At 41.3% G+C, this 22540-nt stretch overlaps 1 protein-coding gene across 1 annotated transcript in view; it reads left to right on the top strand.

Annotated features, from left to right (window-relative positions):
* Positions 1-22540, top strand: part of VEPH1 (ventricular zone expressed PH domain containing 1) — a 219614-nt gene that overhangs the window by 59346 nt on the left and 137728 nt on the right. Inside the window, exons 4-5 of the mRNA XM_069973855.1 lie at positions 4243-4409; positions 13490-13699. Coding sequence (XP_069829956.1) covers positions 4243-4409; positions 13490-13699 — 377 coding nt within the window. The remainder of the gene's footprint in view (positions 1-4242; positions 4410-13489; positions 13700-22540) is intronic.

Consider the following 22540-nt stretch of genomic DNA (forward strand, 5'->3'; position numbering starts at 1 on the left):
CCCGACGCTGCCCGGGTATAAAGTGTCAGTGTGTTAATTAGATTCATTCCAAGGTCACCCAGGAGGCAAATCTATGCCCTTGTTTTTTCTGTTTAAGGGGAAATCGCCAGGAGCCCTATATATCCCTTTATACGCTATATACCCCAACAGTTCTGCACTGTCTATGTAAATTGTAGGTTAGAAATAAACTAAAAACTTTAAACATCCTAAACACCTAATAGCCAAACTGAGATGTCATCATGTGATCAGACTGTATACAGAGCCTGATTATATATAACATTGGCAGTTTTATATACAGAGCCTGTTTATATACAACATTGTCAGTGTTATATACAGCCTGGTTATATGCAACATTGTCAGTGTAATATACAGCCTGGTTATATACAACATTGGGAGTGTTATACAGTATACAGCCTGGTACACAACATTAACAGTGTTATGATATGAAGAGAAGAAACGTTTCCAGCAGTGTTATATACAGCCTGGTTATGTACAACATTGGTAGTGTTAGTGGAGGTCCTGTATACATGGAGTATATAGTTGATGGAGGTCCTGTATACCTGTAGTGTATAGCTCTGGGGTCCTGTATTGTAGTAGTGTAGTTTGTAGTTTGGGGGTCCCCCCGCCGACTGCAGGCCATAAGTAAGGTGTGTGTGCAGAAAACCTGCAGCTTATAATAATAAGTACATACACAATCCTGCATCATCATAATCTGGCCCTCTTAGGCACTACCTTTCATCCTTGGTGAGGACAACACAGAAGAGGTTTCAAAGTTTCTAATACTGTATACTTCCCCCCCAGGTAGCCCCAATACTGTATACACACCCCAACCCTGCGGGTAGCCCCCATACTCTATACACTCCCCCCCACTTGCAGGTAGTCCCATACTCTATACATTCGCCCCCCCCCCTTGCAGGTACTCCCTATACTGTAAACACTGCACCCCGCAGGTAGTTCCTATACTATATACACTCCACCCCCTGCAGGTAGCCCCCATACTGTATAAATTCCCCCTCCTTGCAGGTAGCCCCTATACTGTATATACTCTCCCCCTCCTTGCAGGTTGCCCACATACTGTATACACTCCCCCCTGTAGGTAGCCCCCATACTGTATACACTCCCCCCTGCTGGTATCCCTCTTACTGTATACACTGCCCCCTTGCAGATGGCCCCCATACTGTATACACTCCCCCCTTCAGGTAGCCCCCATGCTGTACAAACTCCCCTCTGCATGTAGCCCCCATGCTGTATACACTCCACCCTGCATGTAGCCCCCATGCTGTATACACTCATTCCCTGCAGGTAGCCCCCATGCTGTATACAATCCCCCTGCAGGGAGCCCCCATGCTGTATACACTCCCCCCTTCAGCCAGCCCCCCATGCTGTATACACTCCCCCCTTCAGGTAGCCCCCCCATGCTGTATACACTCCCCCCTTCAGGTAGTCCCCCATGCTGTATACACTCCCCCCTTCAAGTAGCCCCCATGCTGTATACACCCCTCCAGGTAGCCCCCATGCTGTATACATTCCCTAACACCCCCTTACTGTATACATTCCCCAACACCACCACCCGGCAGGTAAGCACTTTGCTGTATACACTGTATATACATTGTACACTGTTAGGGTGCCTTCGCACCTGGATCCGCAGCAGAGTTCACACTACAAATTCGCAGCAAAATCCGCTGCAAATAAAGTGTCATTCAACCCTATGACAATTCATACTCGCAGAGGGATTGACATCCCGCTGCAAGTATGTAATTAACCCCCTTGATGGCCAGAGCATAACTTACACTGACAGAGGCACCCATCATCCCGCCCGCACAGACCGCTGTTAGATGGTGCAGGCTCCCCTCCAGTGTGTTCAGCACTGTGCTGCTGCTGGGCACAGCTCTCTCCTCACGGCTCTCTATGTCCCCTCCGAAACAAGCTGGAGCGGTGTGTGCAGCGTCCAGAGCCGTGAGGAGAGAGCTGTGCCCGACAGCAGCATCATAGCGCTGAACAAACTGGAGGGGAGCCTGCACCATCTAACAGTGGTCTGTGCGGGGGGGATGATGGGGGCCTCTGTCAGTGTAAGTTACGCTCCGGCCGCCGAGGGGGTTCATTTACATACTCGCAGCGGGATGTCAATCCCGCTGCGAGTATGTATTGTCATAGGGTTGAATGACAATGGATCCACAGACAATTTTGCTGCGAATTTGCAGCGTGAAATCCGCTGCGCATCCGATAGGTATTTATTTCTGTGGATCTGTTGTGAGGCAGCTGGCCCTAGCAACCAATCCGATTCCAGTTCCCTGTGAAAATGAAAGTAGTAATCCTATTGGTTGCTAAGGCTTCCAACTGTCGTTTTTGCTGGAGAGCTGCAGCGCAAATTATATCACCAGTGTGTGCAATGTGGAGATTCTCCCATTCATCTCTATAGGGCGCTCTTCCCCCTTCCCCTCCCCTCCTCTCCTGTACATCTGACGTGGACGGGACCTTCGCTCTAAACTTCCCAGGCACCCAATGTATCTGTGGGCCAAATTTGGGGTCAAACAGTTCAGGCGTTTGGAAGTCTATATGGGACAGACAGACAGACTTTCATTTTTATATTTATGTATGTATGTATATATATATATATATATATATATATATATATATGCATAAATAATTCTTAGGATACATACACATTCCTCCCACTAGGACCAGCTGTATGAATACAATACTACTAAGTTCTTACACAATCATGCATTAATGAAGTGACCAGTGTTCTTGTGTGAGCATTTATTCAATCCTGTATATACTACATAAGGCTATGTTCATTCACACTTGGTTTAATAGCAGCCGCCGGGTTGCATTCAGTATGTTCCTGCAGCTGATACCTTTGTATCGGCTGCAGGAACCTTCTTTTTTTGCAATTGTATCAGGTGTGCCTGCAAATCAATTGGCATTCACTTCAATATAAAGTATGGGATGCCGCCCCTGCAGTAAAGAACAGACGCTGATGCCATTGCAATCAGCGTCCGTTCTTTACTCAAAAATAACGCTGTGTTGACATAGCCTAATTGTTATGTGCTAGTGAAGGCCGCAGATCTTGCTACATAGTCAAGTGAATTTTCTGCCTATCCTTCAGATATGCCCCAAAATGCTCAAAAGTATCTCTTTAATACAGATAAGGGAACAAATATTGCTTTTGCAGGAAAATTTTATGTTCTTGTGCTGTACACATTGGTGGGGATTTATAAAGTATGTTAGGCCCTGCCCCCTTTTCCCCGGTAGGATTTACTAAGAGGTGAACGCCTCTCAGTGAATCCAGCTGGCCAGGTTCCAGCAGGTGTAGATTTTGATCATGAGTTAGCCCTGTGAGCAGGCGTAAATCATGATAAATGAGGCGCGGGAGGAGGCCACACCTCCTCCCCGCCTTATCAAGCTCCCCCAGCCCGCCCATTGGGCGAGCGGGACATATGGGAGGCGTACGCCAGGAAGAAGGGGCGAATCTGCACCTTCTCCCTAGCGTACGTCTTGGGCGTATCTTTCATAAATGTGCCCCATTGTGTTTGGGTACAGTATGTGTACTGGATGCCCGCATGGTGTGATAGAGGCATTTTCATCTAATAACATTCCCATGTGATTTTCATAAACTAGCATATTGCTTTTCCAGGAAAGCAAATAAAAGACATAAAGATCTATGCTACTGCATTTTTTATGAATCCTTTGCAATATAGATAGTGTACGTAGCATCTGACCTTTGTGTTTATTAAGATACAAAAGAAAAAGCTCCCGCTTAGCCATGAAAGTTAAAGTGAAGCTGTCGCCCCCTTACTCTATGTGCGGTTGCATAGTGAATGTTTTACCATATTCCATAACATAAGTTGTAGGTTGTATCATTAAAGAGTTGACAATGTATAATTTATAGCATTTTCCTCCAGCTGCATTCTAAAAAGTCATGCTTCCAACTGTAAATTGGGGCTAATATTGATGGTTGTCGTGGCTTATTTATAGAAAATGCATAACCATGCCTTAAACAATACGCACAATAAAATGTTAGGAATTTTCTTGCTTATATTACATTGAAATGTTCAAAATGGTTCAGCTTGCTAAAAAAATCATCAGAATCTTGCAGACATCATAAGACTTATGGGTATTCTGTACTGTTTTCTAAACTTGTTATGCGTAATCCCAAATGTATAGCATATAATAATTCTCATCTTCATCTATGAATGCATAGCAATCAATATGTAGTCACACTGCATTGTTATATTCCAGGTAATAGCATGCTCCTCCGTGTACTTCCATCAGTTTATGAGATGCAGCCTCAGCTGATACACCAGTTCCTGAGAGACCTAGTTTCACAGATGTCTCACTTAGAAGAAGTAGAGCAGCATCACATGCTGAGGTTGTTACAAGCAATAGCAAAGGCTAAGCAACCAAAGGTAAGAACTACATTAATCATATGCTCCTTTGCATATGCTATACTTTCATTAAACAATAATACTGAAATATTAACATTAAATATTTAAATTACATTAATTTACATACAAACTTAACCATCCTTCCTTTTTGGATTTGCCAGCACATCCTCACTCCAATATGGACATAAAGCAGAGTCACCTGCATACTGCATTGCATATTAGTGCAACATTTGCTATACAAAAGGCACTACCCAATTCATGCAGATTATTAAACATTAAATGTAACTCTTTATTGAATAACATTTTTTTTTATCATTTCTAATCATTTGTAAAAATATATATCACATAATAGAAATACCCAATATGAAACAATGATCTTAAGTGCAAAATACAAGCTAATGGCGCAAAAATCATATTATATTTACCGACCAACAGAAATATTGCACTGACCCTATATCCTCCTGTAAGTGCACATAGTAATAGAGTAGCTATAAAGCAGTACCAAATATACCAAGAAGTTGCAACATAACTATTACCTGAAACTCATGCTTCCCCAAAGACCCCCATGGCACGTTTCGTGTTAGCTTATTCACATAGGTACACAAATAATGTATTAAAATAATTTAGTTAGGAGGAAGGGTATATAAAGCAGCTCTGTGACACCACCTTTTGGGGGAAGTCTTCTCTTTAAATCAGTGTTTCAATATATTAAGAAGCCTTAGAAAATGACTGAGGGCTTAATAAGCCAAACCAGAAAACTCCCTAGAAGGTAAACATTTCCATGTGTGGGGTTCTTGCTCTCATCTATACAGAACAGGGTCTTGGATGGCTGCAGAGAGATATTCCACCATTTTCACCAAAGGGGAAATATCTTACTGAGTGGCACTTCATAAAGATTTGTGGAGACATATAGGCAATTCATAGTCCACTGGGAATTCTAAAAAGAAGGGAAGTGGAAAGCAGTATTCTGACACCTTTTTGGAGGTAGCGTAGTAAGTGTTTGACTCTGCTAAGGAGTTTAAGGACAGAGCCTGAAATGGCCTGGGTCAATTGCACTGGTCAACAGTCAAAAAGGTTCTGAAAACAGTTGAACTCAACTAATTTTGGGGTGCTGAGATCGAAAATGATGTTCAAATTTTGAAATTGGCTCTAATTTTCAAGATATAGACGTACTTTCTATACTTCTCACAGCCTGTGATACAATACTAGGAAAAGTTTTCATCATCAGTATTGCATCATCAACTGGTATATTGCATCATCCTAGAATGACCAATAGTTATGGTATAAGGCTAATTTTTTTTTGTGAAAAACGGATGAAAAAAACAGATGCATTTGTGTGCATCCATTTTGATCTGCTTTTCCATTGACTTCCATTATAAAAAAAAAAAACGGATCCATTTTTTTTAACAGACTCAAAAGTAGTTTCAAGAAGTGTCGTCCGTTAAAAAAAAACGCATTTGTTTCAATCCTTTTTTTTTTTTTTATAATGGAAGTCAATGAAAAAACGGACCAAAACGGATACACACAAATGCATCTGTTTTTCATCCTTTTTTGCAAAAAACGGATTGCAAAAACGGATTGCAAAAACGCAGTGTGAACCTAGCCTAAGGTATCGGGGTAAATAGAAACCCATCAATGCTTGCAGATTACTGTTGGACAGTTATCAGAGACAATCCCATGTATGAATACAAAAGACATGTGTAAATGCAGCCATTGAATAAGGACCTACATTCCAGAGTTCAATAAACATAATTAATGTGTAAAAATTCTTGGATATGCCTCTAAATTGTAGTTAATTTCAGATAGAACTAAGTTTCCTATGAATATATTTCAAAAGTTTATTAACAGTAAACTTGCTTCCTTATGATTGCAGAAGTAATAAATATGTCGGCTATTATACTGTATTCTATACAATTCACAAAACAGTAACATGAGAACTCTTCCATATCATAGAAACTAGAGCCAATTAACATTTTTCCTTGTGATATTTGAATTCAGCACATAAAAATCATTAAGAAATGGATAATTTTATTTCTAAACCAAACAACTTTTGAAAATTTGTTGACTATTCTTGTTACTTTTGCATTTTAGTTTTTTCCTCTTCGCCCATAAGACCCATTTTTCCACCTACAGGGCCATGTGAGGGCTTATTTTTTTCAGGAGCAGGTGTACTTTGTAATGGCATCTTTCAATCCGCCATAAAATGAATGACCGAACCCCCAAAATATCATTTATGAACTTGGATCAAAAAATGCGATTCCGCAAATTTTGGGGGGCTTCCATGTTTACGTAATGCACTTTACTGTAAAACTGGCATATTTTCTTTATTCTATAGGTCAGTCTAAACACAGAAATATGCACTTTTACTAGTCTTTCCAACGTTTTACTATTTTTATTCGTATTAAAACTTTTTTTTTTTGCAAAGAAGCATATTTAAAATGGCCCTATTTTAACTCCTATAGCGCATTTATTTTTTCACCTATAGGGTCGTATGGGGTGTAATTTTTTGCGTCATGATCTCTAGTTTTTATTTGTTACATTTTTTTAGATCAAATGTATTGATCGCTTTTTACTAAGTTTTTTATACATAAAATGTCATTTAAAAAAAGCAAAACAAATTTATAAGGGCCAAAAGCCCAGATCACATCCAGTAAACCTACCACTAAGTAAAACGTAACTTTTAATAACTTTCAAATAGAAATAATAAGTATAAAGTTGTGCTCATTAAAATCACAGAGCTTCCATAACCTTCTACAGTGAATCAACCTATATCTGTATAGTCATAGTAGCTGCAGACTACTGACTACCTCGTAGTATAATACTATCTAACTGGGCTATGAAAGCAATGAATTTAAAATCAACCGCACAGCCCCCTGGGGCTTTCATAGCCCAGTTAGATAGTATTATACTACGAGGTAGTCAGTAGTCTGCAGCTACTATGACTATACAGATATAGGTTGATTCACTGTAGAAGGTTATGGAAGCTCTGTGATTTTAATGAGCACAACTTTATACTTATTATTTCTATTTGAAAGTTATTAAAAGTTACGTTTTACTTAGTGGTAGGTTTACTGGATGTGATCTGGGCTTTTGGCCCTTATAAATTTGTTTTGGTATTTGAACCATCCAGATTACCTACCTTTAGGGCACTTTATTTTTGGTTTGTTTGATTTAAAAAAAGCAATCCCTGTGTTTTTCTACCACTTTTTGTTCACGCTGTTCACGTGCGGCAATAGTTTTGTTTTATTTTAATAGATCGGACGATTACACACACTACGGTATATCATATGTTAATTAACTTTATTATTTTTATGTGTTTTATGTATAAAATGGGAATGGGGGATGATTTTAACTTTTATTGGGGGAGGGGCTTTGGAGCATTTTTTTTTTAACTTATTAATTTTTTTTTTTACACCTTTTAAGTTTCCTTAAGGGACTTTTATATTACTACATTAGATTACTAACACTGATCACTTCTATGCCATAGAATAGCAGGGATCAGTGTTATCGGCGATCTTTTGATCGCCTGTGGCAGACTCTACCAGAAGATCAGACTGCACGGAGGTAAGGATTAGACCTCCGGCAGTCAGGCAGTGCAAGTAGTGATCAAGATATAAAGCTAAAATTAAACATGTACCGCAGTCCTTTTTTTTGAACCGCAACCCGATTCCCGCGCATGCCGCCACTCTATTCCCGGGTACCGGCCCAGCCTGAAGCACTGAAGGCAGGCCTGCCCACCCCCAGTGTGACATTCTGCCCTCCCCTCTTTAAACGTCACACTGGAGTCCGGCCTGCCCGCCTCCACTGCTTTAGGCCGGGACGGTACCCTGGAATAGAGTGTCGCCATGCACGGGAACCGGCCCTCGGCTCAAAAAAAAAAAAGACTGTGGCACCAGCATCCCCATCCCCTATTTAAAAATCTTAAAGCAATGTACCTGCTGGTACATTCACTTTCAAATGGTGATCTTTACCATGTCAGTTTAATTTTAGCTTTATATCTTGATCACTACTTGATATACAATATTTTTGTCTACTTTCATTATTTGATTATACTATGAATGTTTAGCATGCTGTGCTGCTTTCTTGTGAAGTCCTGTATTCGTGATGTACTCTTTGCAGACAAACAGGATTATTTGCCCAACAGTTATGTGAAATCTCACTGAGAATTTCATTCTGTAATATGTAAACCTGATCTCCTGCACCATTAGTGTATTTTTTCGGATGTTGTACTTGAGAGTGTATTATTTTAGTAATTTATACTCCCAACTACAGTTTTTAAGCTGCTGTCCATTATCGTCATCCTTACACTAGTAACCAACATATACTGTAGTTTCTGTTACTTTTCCGCTCTTCCATTTTAATTTAGTCTGGCAGGATATTAATGTAAGAAAATATGACTGAAACAGATTGTTCATGTAACATTCACCACTAGTAGTACCACTATTAGCTCATTATGTAAGGAAATACATGTATGTAAATTTTAGAAATTGAGTCTTTAAAGTATAAACCAAAGAAACCTGATCATATAAAAACAATTCTCTTTTCAAAAAGAAATACATGTGGGTTTATTTAAATAAAAATCATATGCAAATGTCAAACTAAATAAAGAATACAGAATATGCAGACATTTTCCTCCAGTATAATACAGTTATTTTAAGGGTATGTTCACATGGTGAGAATTTGCTGAAACTTTTTCTGATTATCCTCAATAGACAAGTCCTAATCTGCCACAAATCTGCGAGAAATCTAAGCATGTGTGATCAGAAAATAACCTACTGTTAAAATCAAGTTTTTATGTTAAAGCAAATGTACCATTAGGTATATCAATTTGGTTTTTTTACATGAATAGATCGGCGGTCTATTCCAGAGCACCGGCCTGGCATGAAGCACTGGGGACGGGCCTGCCAGTGTCCAGTGGGACAAAACCCTCTCCCCACTGTGACGCAGCGCTATTGATTGTAATGGAGCCGCGTCACAGAGAGGAGGGGAGATCATCACAGTGGGGGCCTGTGGGCCCATATATATTTATATTTTTGGCTATGTTTTTCCAGTTCTCCCATCTAGATAATAAAAATCCTGACATGTTGAAATTTTCACTCCTCCCACAAAGCCTAATAATAAGTTGACTTTCTGTTCTGTGAAGGAAACCTTTGAGCAGGTCTCCTCATTATCATCACAGACAGGATCATTGTGAAAGGTAACGCCTCTATTTAAAACGTTGTTCTAAAACATAGCCCCATCCCCAGTGTTCCAAATAACTTTACTAGACACTGTATTAAAATACAAACTGCACGGAAACGAAGCTGAGGATAAAGGTAAGAGACTTACCCTCATCCTCAGGGCCCTATGTGCAATAGGGAGCTATCAGCAGGTTAGATTCATCTAAAGGGAATCTACCATAAGGTACATTTGCTTTAAGTGTTTCACATGGATAGAAATAGTGGTGCCAGGAAGCCGGTGCCAATGGTCCTTTTTTTGAACTGCGGCCCAGTTCCCGAGTATGGCGCAGTTCTATTCCTGGGCACTGGCTTGGGCTGAGGCACTAAAGGCGGGCCCACCAGCCCCCAGTGTAGCTCCATTGATTCTAATGGAGCCGTGTCGTAGAGGGGCAGGGGTTTCCTCCCACTGGGGGATGGGCCGGCCCACCTCCAGTGCTTTAGTATGGGCTGCTGCACGGGAATAGAACAACACCATATTTGGGAACTGGGCAGCAGTTCAAAAAAAAGGCCCGCAGCATTGGCTTCCTTGCACCGGCGCCACTCTTTCCATGTAAAGCACTTAAAGTGAATGTACCTGATGGTACATTCGCTTTAAAGTCTTTAGAAAGACGGCCATCAGTACACACTTTGTGTAAAAAAACACCTGTAATTCCAACATTAAAATTCATATGGTGGTAAATACTTTCTATCAAAGTATTTTAGGAGTGATACCTTTGTAGGCCAACAAAAATTGTTATAATTGTGAGCTTTCGGAATTCAAAATATCCCTTTGTAAAACAAGTTTACAAATTAATGACTTACAGAAAACATGTCTGACAAAGGGATCGTTTGAATTCTGAAAGTTCTCAATTATAACAATTTTTGGTTGGCCAATAAAGGTATCACTCCTAAAATACTTTGATCGAAAGTATTTACCACCATATGGATATTTCTGGCTAACATGGTACCATACTATTTTTTTCCAACATTGAATTTACAACCATTTTTTTTTAAATTAAGAGACAAGAACACCCTGTAAAATCACCAGTATATTATACCAGTATTACTGATGCTGGGATAAAAGAATGATATATTTCAAAGCTATCCAGCTTTTCAACGATGTGTTTTCATAATTGCAATTATACTGGTGAAGTTATTTGCTTTTTATTTAAAAGTAAATATGTGTATTTCAATTGAGTTTCAATAAATTGTGAAGAAGAGAGAACGTTAAACCAGATGAGAACTTCAGATTTCAGAAATGCCATTAAATTCTTATTACTCATGTGAAATGTTTTTGCATTTGTTACTAGAAAAAAAGGAAATGTATACGCATAAGAACTGTTTAGCTTGGCATGTCTTCCTTTGTCACTTAATACAGTAAGGTAATTATGTGAGAAGAAGGCATGTTTCCTTCCCTGGATATATACTACTTAAATACTTTGTAAATTGTGTCTATAGAGCTTATTCAAATAATCAAAGGCATTGCTGCGGGACTATGTCCATGTGAGGAGTTTACACGAAGGCTACCTATACATTGCTGTGAATTTTATCACATTAACACTTCATTAATCTCCTTCTTACTATTAACTCGCTTCCTCTAGAAACTCTTGGAAATAAGATAAGGCCTCAATACACATTTAGGCTATGTTACCACACAGTATTTTTGCATAGTATTTTTCAACCAAAACCAAGAGTGGATTGATAACACAGAAAGTCTATGTTCACACACCGTTAAAATTTAGTGCATGGCCGTCATTTAAGAGCAAATAATGTCCGTTATTTCAAAACAATGGCCGTTCTTTTAAAATAACAGAAATTATTTGTCATTAAAGCGAATGTACCATCAGTATAGTTGATTTAAGTTTTGCACATTGAATAGAACGTTGCCGACAAGGGGAAGCCGGTGCTGCAGTCCTTTTTTTTTTTTTCCAAACCATGGCCTGGTTCCCGCTCATGGCACTGGTCTACTACCGAGCATCGGTCGGGAGTGAAGCACTGGAGGCGGGCCAGCCCACCCCCAGTGGAGGAGACCCCTGCCCCTCTATTATGCGGCCCCATTAATTTTGTCGGGCTGGCCCACCTCCAGTGGTTCAGCCTCAGCCAGCGCTCGGTAATAGACTGGTGCCATTTGCAGGAACTGGACCATGGTTCTAAAGAAGGACCGCAGCACTGGCTTTCCCGCCCCAGGGCCGTTCTATTCATGTGCAAAACTTAAAGTAAATGTATTGATGGCACATTCACTTTAAATGGCAGCCATCCTATAAATTTTAAACAGTGTGTGAACATATATTTTCTGTGTTTTCAATACACTCCTGGTTTTGGTTGAAAAATACTAACCAAAATACTGAGCAAAAATACTGTGTAGGAACATAGCCTTAGGCACCCAGACCCCCACCCATATAAACTTCTGACATGTCGCTATGACATGTCAGAAGATTGCTTAAATGATAGGTACACTTTAAGGCTATGTTCACACTACGTATATTTCCGGCCGTAGTGCGAACCGTAAATATACGCCCGTAGTTTTGAGGTTGATGCATACGTTTGGAAGTATATGATTTCCGGCCGCACAATGCACACTACGTATGAGCCTACGGCCGGATCGTATACGGCTGTCATGATCTCGCCTGAAAAGGCATCAGTGCCACCCTCTGCTGTGAAGATTAGACCTCTGCGCCAAAGACTGCGATTTTGGCCATAATCTTCCATTTATTCTGTGTTTAGTTTGCCTTGTTTTTTCCCTGTCTGAACTGTGTCTTATTCCTTCTGGTCTGCTAATTGTTTTCCCTGCCCCACCCGTGTCTGTGCTGCTAGTTTCTTCTGGTCTTGTAACAGTTAACCTGCCTTTGCCTCAGTGATTGACAGCTGGTCCCTCCTATCACTTTCTGGACATGGTTCCTGGTCTCCTATTTAAGATTTCTGTTTCTGCCTGTGCCTTGCCGGTTATTGACTTAGTCTCTGCCTGCTTGTGTGTTCTGTTTTCTGGTTTCTCCTGACTCCTGCTTAGTATTTTTGATCTCCCTTGTTTGCCGCCTGCCCCTGACCTTATTGCCTGTTTTCTGACTACGCTTTTGGATCCGATTTTGTACTTTTGCTGCCAGACTGTTGTGACCCGGATTGCTGACTATTCTTTATTGCGTTTTGTCTGTCTGTCTTGTCTTTGTGTCCCACCTAGCCAGTGCAGGGACCGCCGCCCAGTTGCTCGCCGCCATCTTAGGGCGGATTGTGGCAAATAGGTAGAGGACAGTGGGCGGGGCTAAGCTTAGGGCGCACTGTCTCTGTGTGTTTGGTGTCACCGGTTCCTGACAACGGCGCTGTGAAAAATGAACAAGACCATTGTTTGCCGCCGGAACTGTTCCAACTCACGGCCGTGGATCTCAATGCGGTACTTATTTCAGCCAAATTGAACTTGATTTTTAGATCCAAAAGGTTCTGTGTGTTTTATTGGGCTGGGCAAAGATTTCCAAGTAAATGACCTGTTTCAGATCGCTTCGAAACAAGCTAGGGAGCATAACTGCACTACGGGCGTATGGTCGCGGTTCGCCTGCATGTTCGCAATCCGGCCGCATGTCTATTTTTCCCACAGCCGTAGTTTCAGCCGCACATGGCCGTCCGCGTACGAACTACAGCCGGACATATACGTAGTGTGAACATAGCCTAAGCACGTGTATTAGAAAGAATACACAAGTACAAAAATATAACATCATTTCCATTAAAGCATACTTTATAATATATATTATAGTATTCTCCATTTTATACCACCACCTAGGACAGGGATTGCTAACATTATTACTACAGAGGAAACCCTGATGATTCTTTCCATTCCCAATTATGCCAAATCTGCCTAAAAAAATATCTACTTAAATGTTCTCTAGCTTTAATCATTACTATTACCTTTTTCAGGTCCTTTCAGAAACTGTGCCTGTCCTTACAGAATATCTGTCTGATCCAAGTTACAGTGATATTGTTGTTAACATACTACTAGACATTTCATTATATGAACCACTGACCCTGGCTGGATCTCTTTCTGCGTTAAAAGGAATTGCTGAACATTTCCCATGTCTTATTGGTCAGATAGCCAAGATTTATGGAGCGGTAGGACGTGTGGATGAGGTATGTAACCGTTCATAGTTCACTGTTTAAAAGTGTAAAAGATGTAGAAAATGAGAAGTATACTTCAAAGTAACTGTTAGTCATAGTAGATTTATCATAAGTATTTCAGTAATAGGATGTCTATTTACGTTACAATGAATAATACGGTTAGAGGTTGGGAGATTAGAGAGTTCAACTTTAGTTTGAAATATTTTATGAGGATATATAATGAGAGCAGGATATAAACTGAGAGCTATGAATAGATATTTTAAATTTTCCCTGGGTTATGGCTTTGCCTTTTTTTCCCTAATTTTGTTACTGGGGTGGCTGTAGTGCCTGTGTTTTTTTATCACTTGTGGTTATAATCCTAATACAGACACTCCTTCTCCGTCCTGCCCTAACCTAAAAGATAATCTATCAGCAGGTTAGAGCATCCTGACCTGCTGATAGATCCGTATAGGGGATCTTACACAGCAGCACATGGTGTCCTTAATATAATAATTATGAACTAATAATTGAATCAATATGTAAATAAGTCAGTTCAGTGCACCAGGGGTGGTACTTTACCTCTTAGTGCACCAATGTGGCCACCCGCCCACTAATCTTACCACACCCCTAATTAATCCTGAGGCCACCCTTCTACAGCAGTCTTACATAGCAAATTTACCTAACACCAGGAAAGGACAGGAGAGCAGTGCAGGCACTGCTGTACTTGGAAGTATAGGCAGTAGCAGAGAATAACAAAGCTGTGAAATGGGCATTGTTTCTTCCTGCCCTATGCTCTTCTTCCCGGCTCTTTTATAATTGTAAATAGGTTTCTTAGCTGCTATAAAGCTTCATCTCTAGGCTTTTTTTAGTATACACAAAAACGTGGTTTATGAGCTATGTAGCCATGATAGTTCACTGTTTAAGGCCTCGTTCACACGCTGTATATTTTCAATAACTATTTATTGAAAGGGCGAATTCACATTGTTTCCTATGGAATCCTGGCTGGAGTGTATACACACTGTATACACTCATGCGGGCACCCCCAAGTGGTGTTCATCCAGCCGATACTGCAGTACCTGCCAGGGCGTACTTCACAGACAGTGGCCGTTCTGTGAGACGGCCGTGTCCTAAACGTGACCTAAAAGTGCAAAGTAAAAAAAAATGTAGAAAATTAGAAGTATATTTCGAAGTAACTATTAGTCATAGATCTATCATAAGCATTTCAGTAATATTATTTCCATTTACGTTACAATGAATAATAAGGTTAGAGGTTGTGAGATTAGAGAGTTCAAGTTAAGTTTGAGAGAAATATTTTATGAGGATATATAATGAGAGCAAGATATAAACTGATACTGATAAAAACGCGTACATTAAACAAACTGCAAAAACAGTGTGATTGCAAAAACCATTCTAATAGATTCCGATAACATTGCTACAGAGTTAAACGTGATTACATGGCAAACCGGAAAACCAAATGCCATTACCACAAATTGTTTCATAATTTGATTACATTGAAAGCAATATTTTCTAAGTATTTAAATATTTTTACCTTGCAACTTAATTATAGTTTATTATGCTTGGAAAGGAAAATAAAAGAGTCTTTTCAGCAGTCTCCTTCCTGTCAAGGAAAAAAAAACAGACAACGATTCGTTTTATCTAACAAACAGTGTTGTCTATTGGATCAGGTTTTTATTATTTTGCTGCTGTAAATCAGAAATACAACAGGATTTTGTATTTAACTGTGAAGGGGCACACACAATTTGAGTAATTTCTCTATTGATCTTTCCTTAATGCAATGTCTGTATACACATGCAGAATTCTATAGGTGTCTAAGGAGATATTATTTACCCTTCTTCACACAAACCTGTCTATGACTTGTTCTGGTGACAAAAATGTTTTTATTCTAGGTGTATAAAAATAAATAAAAACGATACTCACCTGCCCTAATAGCTACAAAATTTCCCAACCAAGCCAGTCACTGTCTGTAGCTGTGACCCTCCTCAGCCAGTGATTGGCTGAGTGGGCTTTATTTGCAGGGATACCACATAACAGGAAGCAGCTGAGAACTGGGGCAGATGAGGTTTTTTTTTTTTTAATCAGTTAGAAAAATATTGTTGCCACTGGAATACATCTTTAGGCCATGTTGACACTCAGTAAATTAAGGGTACAAACCCACTTGCCGGATCTGCAGCGAGTCTCCATGCTGCGTTTTTGCAGCGAGACTCGCTGCAGATCCCAGCCCTATACTTTCAATAGCAGAGAAACTCGCAGCAGGGATGTACATCCCTGCTGAGATTTTGTCTGCAGCCCTCCCCATTAACCCCCTAGCCGCCGGACATTATACATTACCGGGTCCCCGTTCCTGCTTGCTTCGGGGCTCCCGGTGTCTTCACGGCCCGCCCGGCCAATCAGTGCGCTGCGGCAGGGCAGCGCACTGATTGGCCGGGCAGAACGTGTCGGGAGCCGCCGAAGCAAGCAGGAGCGGGGACCTGGTAATGTAAATCCTGCCCGCCCCCCCTGCAGCCCCGATCGCCCCCCCTCACCCCCCAGCTGCATGATCGCCCCCCGCACCCCCGGCCGCACGATCGCCCCCCGCACCCCCCGGCCGCATGATCGCCCCCCCGTAGCCCCCGGCCGCACCATCGCCCCCCGCAGCCCGTGCGGCCGGGGGGCGATCATGCAGCCGGGGGCGATCGGGGCTGCGGGGGTCGATCATGCGGCCGGGAGGTGCGGGGGGCGATTGTGCGGCCGGGGGGTGCGGGGGTGATCGTGCGGCCAGGGGGTGCGAGGGGCGATCGTGCGGCCGGAGGGTGCGGAGGGTGATCGTGCGGCCGGGGGCTGCGGGGAGCGATCTTGCGGCCGGGGGTGCGGGGGGCGATCATGCGGCTGGGGGGTGCGGGGGCCGATCCTGCGGCCGGGGGGTGCGGGGGGCGATCATGCGGCCGGGGGGGTGCGGGGGGCGATCATGCGGCGATCGGGGCTGCAGGGGGGGCGGGCAGGATATACATTACCAGGTCCCCGCTCCTGCTTGCTTCGGCGGCTCCCGACACGTTCTGCCCGGCCAATCAGTGCGCTGCCCTGCCGCAGCGCACTGATTGGCCGGGCGGGCCGTGAAGACACCGGGAGCCCCGAAGCAAGCAGGAACGGGGACCCGGTAATGTATAATGTCCGGCAGCTAGGGGGTTAATGGGGAGGGCTACAGACAAGAGTTTCTCTGCTAATGAAAGTATAGGGCTGGGATCTGCAGCGAGTCTCGCTGCAAAAACGCAGCATGGAGACTCGCTGCAGATCCGGCAAATGGGTTTGAACCCTAAAAGCAGAATATGACAGTAAAATAGGTGTGAAACACAGTTGTATCCAACAATGTGCAACATTAACATCTATAGAAAGATGTCAGTCCGTGCATACATTGTAAAAAAAAAAGATATATATATATATATATATATATATTACAGTGTGTGCAAAGACTGACAATAGAACATTGGCTTAAAGTGCAATCTCATCTTACACTTTCTCCACTCCCTTCCCTTTCCATAGACTTCTATAGGCAGCATGTAAACTGATCACTCCATGAGCATATCCAAGTAACCTTTATACCATCACCATGGTCCTGGCTCCTACAGGTCTTGGTCAGTGCTAATCATGCTACATCTGTACCTACATGGAGTAAATGGAGGTGGATCTTCTTTCCCCTCTGCCAGCAATGTCCTTGTCACACAGCAGGCATATTGTACTGTTGATGTTTGTTGTACTATTGTGGCTTGTTCAGTGCCCCTTAAAATATTAATCAGCCTTATTAAGTAGTGCAGTTTCTTTACTTAGTATCATTGAAACATAAACTCATATGGAAAATAAAACTTCTGTCATCTCTCAAAGTGCTTTGTATGCTGTCCAGGATGTAACAGTATACTATTTACTGGTTCAATGTAATCCGCTAACAAGGATATCAAGATCCATAAATTGATATTCTAGTTGTCATCTTTGTTAGTAAATACATTTTGAATTCATTGCGATGATGTTCCCTTGAGAACAATAGCATATTGAAATCGCCATGGACACATACTCGATCTGCTGTTCATACAGCTGCTTTCTCCTGGTTAGAAGTACTGTAGATACATTACTTTTGGCAGAAGGATAAGCGGAAGCATTGACCTGTGCTGAATGTGGTCCGTCAGACTCCTCTTCTCAAGTGATGAGTTGATATTTGAGAACTTCCTGATCTACAGCTCAGGGCACTGAACACTTTTTCATCTGACTCACACAGCTAATGTTAATATATATGTAAGAAAGTGACACTTATGTTTACCGATATGTTATACAGGCTACTAGATTTACACTTTTGATTTATCTTGTGTTTATAACGTGTCCTTTTACTGTATCTAAGCAACTAAAACCCAATGGGACTCAGGTCTAAGCCTGGAGTCTGGGTTTTATCACTATATATTTACCTTTTCTGATTATTCTTTTGTAAAATGTTCTTTTTTTTTTTTTTTAATTCTTGGCATGTCATTATACATCTATAGCACAGTAGATATATGTAGGTAAATGTCAAATTTCAAGGAGCCATTTGGAAATAAGACACCATGTATGCAGTGCCAGAGGAACCTGGCTCCTTCATTAGTTGTCATATTAAGCTTGGATAACTTATGTAGTACATAGACTCTGTTTCAGTCAACATTTTTAACGACAATCTCTTCTCAACAATGCTGAAAATGGATCCAACAGCATCCAATTGTTTGCAAAAACTCCCAATCTTTGTGGTTGGATTGTTGCTACTGTATTCTCAGTAATTCAAATAAAGCTTGGGACATTTCGCAATCAATTGAATTTTATTGGATTCCTTTTCTCCTTTGCAGTCCAGGCATTTGGGTTTACTGGTCATCTAGCATGCATCCATATTTAGGCTATGTTATAACTACGTAAAAGTACGGCCGTAGTTACATCGGCAACAACGGCCGTACTTTGCACGTGTTTGCACATTGCCTCTCCTTTTATGGGATCCCGGCCGGAGCATATACACATTGTCTATGCTCCAGCCGGGATCCCATGCGGCGCTGCAAAGAATTGACATGTCAGTTTTCTGCGGCCACAATCTAGTGAATCGCGGCCGTAGAAAGACCTGTCAGTTCACACAACGAGGTGAGTGCCTCCGGCCGCTTTCTTTATTGTGTGCTATGAGAGCTCTGGTGCGGTGATGCGCCCGCATCAGAACACTGCAGCAGGAAAGGCCATCCGGCCGGTACAGCAGTACCGGCCAGGATGATCTTTGAAAATAATCGCAAGTACCGACTGGCGGGCAGGGCGGGGAGGAGGCACAGCTGATTTATTATCAGACTAGCAGGCGTAATTCATGCAGAAATCTTTGCAAGCCCAGGAGCAGGCGTATGTTTTTGAACCTGTCTCAGTTAAGCTAGATTTACTAAGAGCCTTAGTAAATCCAACGCAGCACACTGGAGCAGTGATTTTTATTACATAAAGTCCCGCCTTGGTGTTTAGTCGGCTTGCATAGACTTTTTGTTTTTTTGCCTTTGCTAAATAGACTAGATCTTACACAATGGTAAATGTTCAAAACACAAATGGTGTAAAGAATCTTTGTTGTTGAATTTAGAGAGGAGGGTTTACATCTGTGACCATTTACAAGTAAATGAAAGAGGGCATTGCTTTGTCCAAAATACATATGCACAGATGGACTATAACATCAACTATGAAGATTTTACATGATAGGCAGCTCTGATGTCATGTGTCATTCAAAAGGCCTGTATCACATACACGCATACCTCACACAACCATACCATTACACCAGCCTGCAGTGTTGACTTTTAGTTTGATTGGCACAAGAACTTATGTGGTTTTCCTCTTACATTAGAAATCCCAGAAATGTGAAATGGCAACTGGAATCCATCAAACCATTGTTTTTTAAAAATTTGCCCATGCCCAATTTCTTCCAGTGCAGCTGAAGCAAAACTCTATAAGGGATTTTTCAGCTGGTTGTGTTAGTGTTAAACAAATGTTACAGGTATATATGCCATTTAGACTAACATTTAGGATGAGTTCACACACTCTAAAATGAAAACAAAAAACAACCTTGAAAAGGTATACAAATTAGTTTTGTTTTTGTTTGTTTGATTGTTTTAATCTAATAATGTGTTCTATTAAAGTCTATAGAAAAGCCTCCAGTACTCACATTGTAAAAAATAAAATAAAATAACCGTAATTTCAGTAATGGTGCTGAATGTACAATATTATGTGGTGTGAACTATGATGTGGTGAAGAGGATTCTGGACACAAATTATTTGTTAGAGTATAAAACATGAAAGAATTGCACCCTAGATATGACCTGATTTGCAATGGTCTTATAAAAAGTTGCTAACAGAAAAGCGAGACTCCCACAGCACAGCGTTTGATGCAACTTGTAATACATCTTTGTAAGCCAACAAAGAATGAAGCCAAATCATAAGAATGAAAGACTTCTCTTTATATTTCATACATTTATGCTGCGTTTACACGTAACGATTATCGTGCGAATTTGCGCGATAACGGTCAAATTCGAATGATCGTACGTGTAAACGCAGCGAACGATCGAACGACGCACGATAAATCGTACATTTTGATCTTTCATCAGGTCATCAAATCGTCGTTCATCGTACGCAAAAAATTCGCAAATCGTTCCGTGTGAACAGTCGTTCGCCAATTTAACCAATGTGTGAGATAGGCTTAAACGATCGCAGTGCGAATATTCGTACGATATATCGTACCATCTAAACGCTGATAGTTATAAAAAAAAAAACGTAAATCCGACATCGCTAATCGTACGATCGGGCCAATAATTGTTACGTGTAAACGCAGCATCATGTGCAGCAATAGGCATAACCTAAAATGTCATGGGCCACAGTTTTGTCATGTTATCCTTGCTTGATATAAACCAACTAATCATTGAAGTAAACCAAACTCGACAGTGCAAACTTAGGGTCCTATTACACAGAGTGATTTTTAACGACTAACGATAAATGATCGCAAACAAGATTGATTATCGTTAACTTGAAATCGTTCGCCATATTACACAGAACAATAATCATTAGTTACGTTCGTTACCACGATTGTTATTGCGATCGTTACTATGATCGTTTATTCCTTCTGATCCCAGCAAAACAATGAACAATGTGCAATTACACTGAATGGTTAGTGAAAAAAAGCGGAACTTGAGCGAACGAATGTGGAATTACAGTGAACGATTTGCAGACTATTAACGATAATTTTAGGTTCAGATCTAAATCAACAATCAACAACATACGAACAATTTTTCGATCGTTGCCTGCGATTACACAGAACGACTATCGTTTAAATTCGAATGATTTAACAATTTTTCGCACGATAATCATCCCGTGTAATAGGGCTCTTAGGCTTCTTTTACATTGAAAGATTTGTCAGCCGACAAATCTTGTTGTCCAGTATTCTGCTTGTGGTTCAGTATCCTTGCTCTCTCACTCCCCCATCCTGTATGTTCAGGCCCCGCCTCCTCTGGCTTTCAATCATTCTGGAGGAGGCAGGGCTTAAAGATACAGCAGCTTCTGGAGAACAGTAGAGCCAAATGCCAGATCACAGAGCAGCAGAGAAGGTAAGTATGTACAGATTGGGATCTGGAAACTCACAGCATGGATTTATGCATATCTGTGCTGTCAGTTTCCCTATATCGCTAATAGCCATGCATCCCCTGTTTACACAGGAAGATGTGCAGCCAATAACAATAATTTTTAAAGTCTGCTTCAAAGCCATATCAGCTGAGGAGCAGGCGTTTTCCTGCTGCTCGGCTGATTGCTGTCACTTCTAGATGGGCTGATTATCGGCTGAAGGAGCATTTCTAGCAAAGCTCCTGGCTAATAATTGGCCCATGTTAAAAGCACTTTCTAAGAATTAGACATTTTTTACTAAAATCCCTCTCCCCCACTTAATTTTACAAAGTTTTACTGATTCACTGGGTGTAAGCTAAGAGAGGGGTAAAGGACCAGTGGGGCATATGTGTGGGGTGCCAGAGTGAGCATCAGCCAGCCTCTCTTCCTTGGGAAGAGTCTATAAATACAGAGCTGGGTGAAGGAAAGCCTTGTTACAGCACCTTGCTACAACTCCATCTAAGACTGTCTATTGCTACCTGCCATACAGACCTGCTCTGGCCTCATTGTGGCCAGATTTATCACAATTTATGTGCTAATCTGAGGCATGCAGCCTTTGTTTTGTAATCAGAACATTTATCTCCACTTATCACCAAACAACTTGTGTATTTGGCCTAGTATCATCTGATTACATTATCTTTTTGAAAAGAACAGAATTAAATATATCCATACCTCCGTATAAAAGTATACTTACTGTTGGTCTGGCTTCAGTTATCTAGACCACATGAACACAGGGTGTATTGTTTCACTGCCATTGCAAGCATGAGCACTGGGCAGTGTCCAAGGGCGGAGGTAATGTGAGTGACTGCATGTACAAGCTAGTTTAGAGTATCCGAGCCAGAACTAGGCAGCAATGATAAGCTATGAATAAGCTCATTGAAGCCTGTGACTTCTACTGTGCTGGTAAATGATGTAAAACTGTGGAACATTTCTTTTCAAGGACATCCAACTGTTGCATAATTTTTTCTTTAGTTAACATTAAGGGTTATACGTGATCTTGCAGTCTGCAAATGTAAATTAAGTCCTGCTTAGTAAATTATGACTCTGCATGTCCAAATGTTTAAAGGGAATCTGTCAACACCTGGACCGGACCCCAGGTGCTGACAGTGTAGTGTAGGTCTTTGTCCCCTTGTGTGCATACTGACTGTATTTAGTCCATCAGTGCTCTAGATTTAATACAGTGTTGCCTAGCACACACAGAGGAGTA

The sequence above is a fragment of the Dendropsophus ebraccatus genome, chromosome 6 (genome assembly GCF_027789765.1).
Source record: "Dendropsophus ebraccatus isolate aDenEbr1 chromosome 6, aDenEbr1.pat, whole genome shotgun sequence".
Taxonomy (NCBI): domain Eukaryota; kingdom Metazoa; phylum Chordata; class Amphibia; order Anura; family Hylidae; genus Dendropsophus; species Dendropsophus ebraccatus.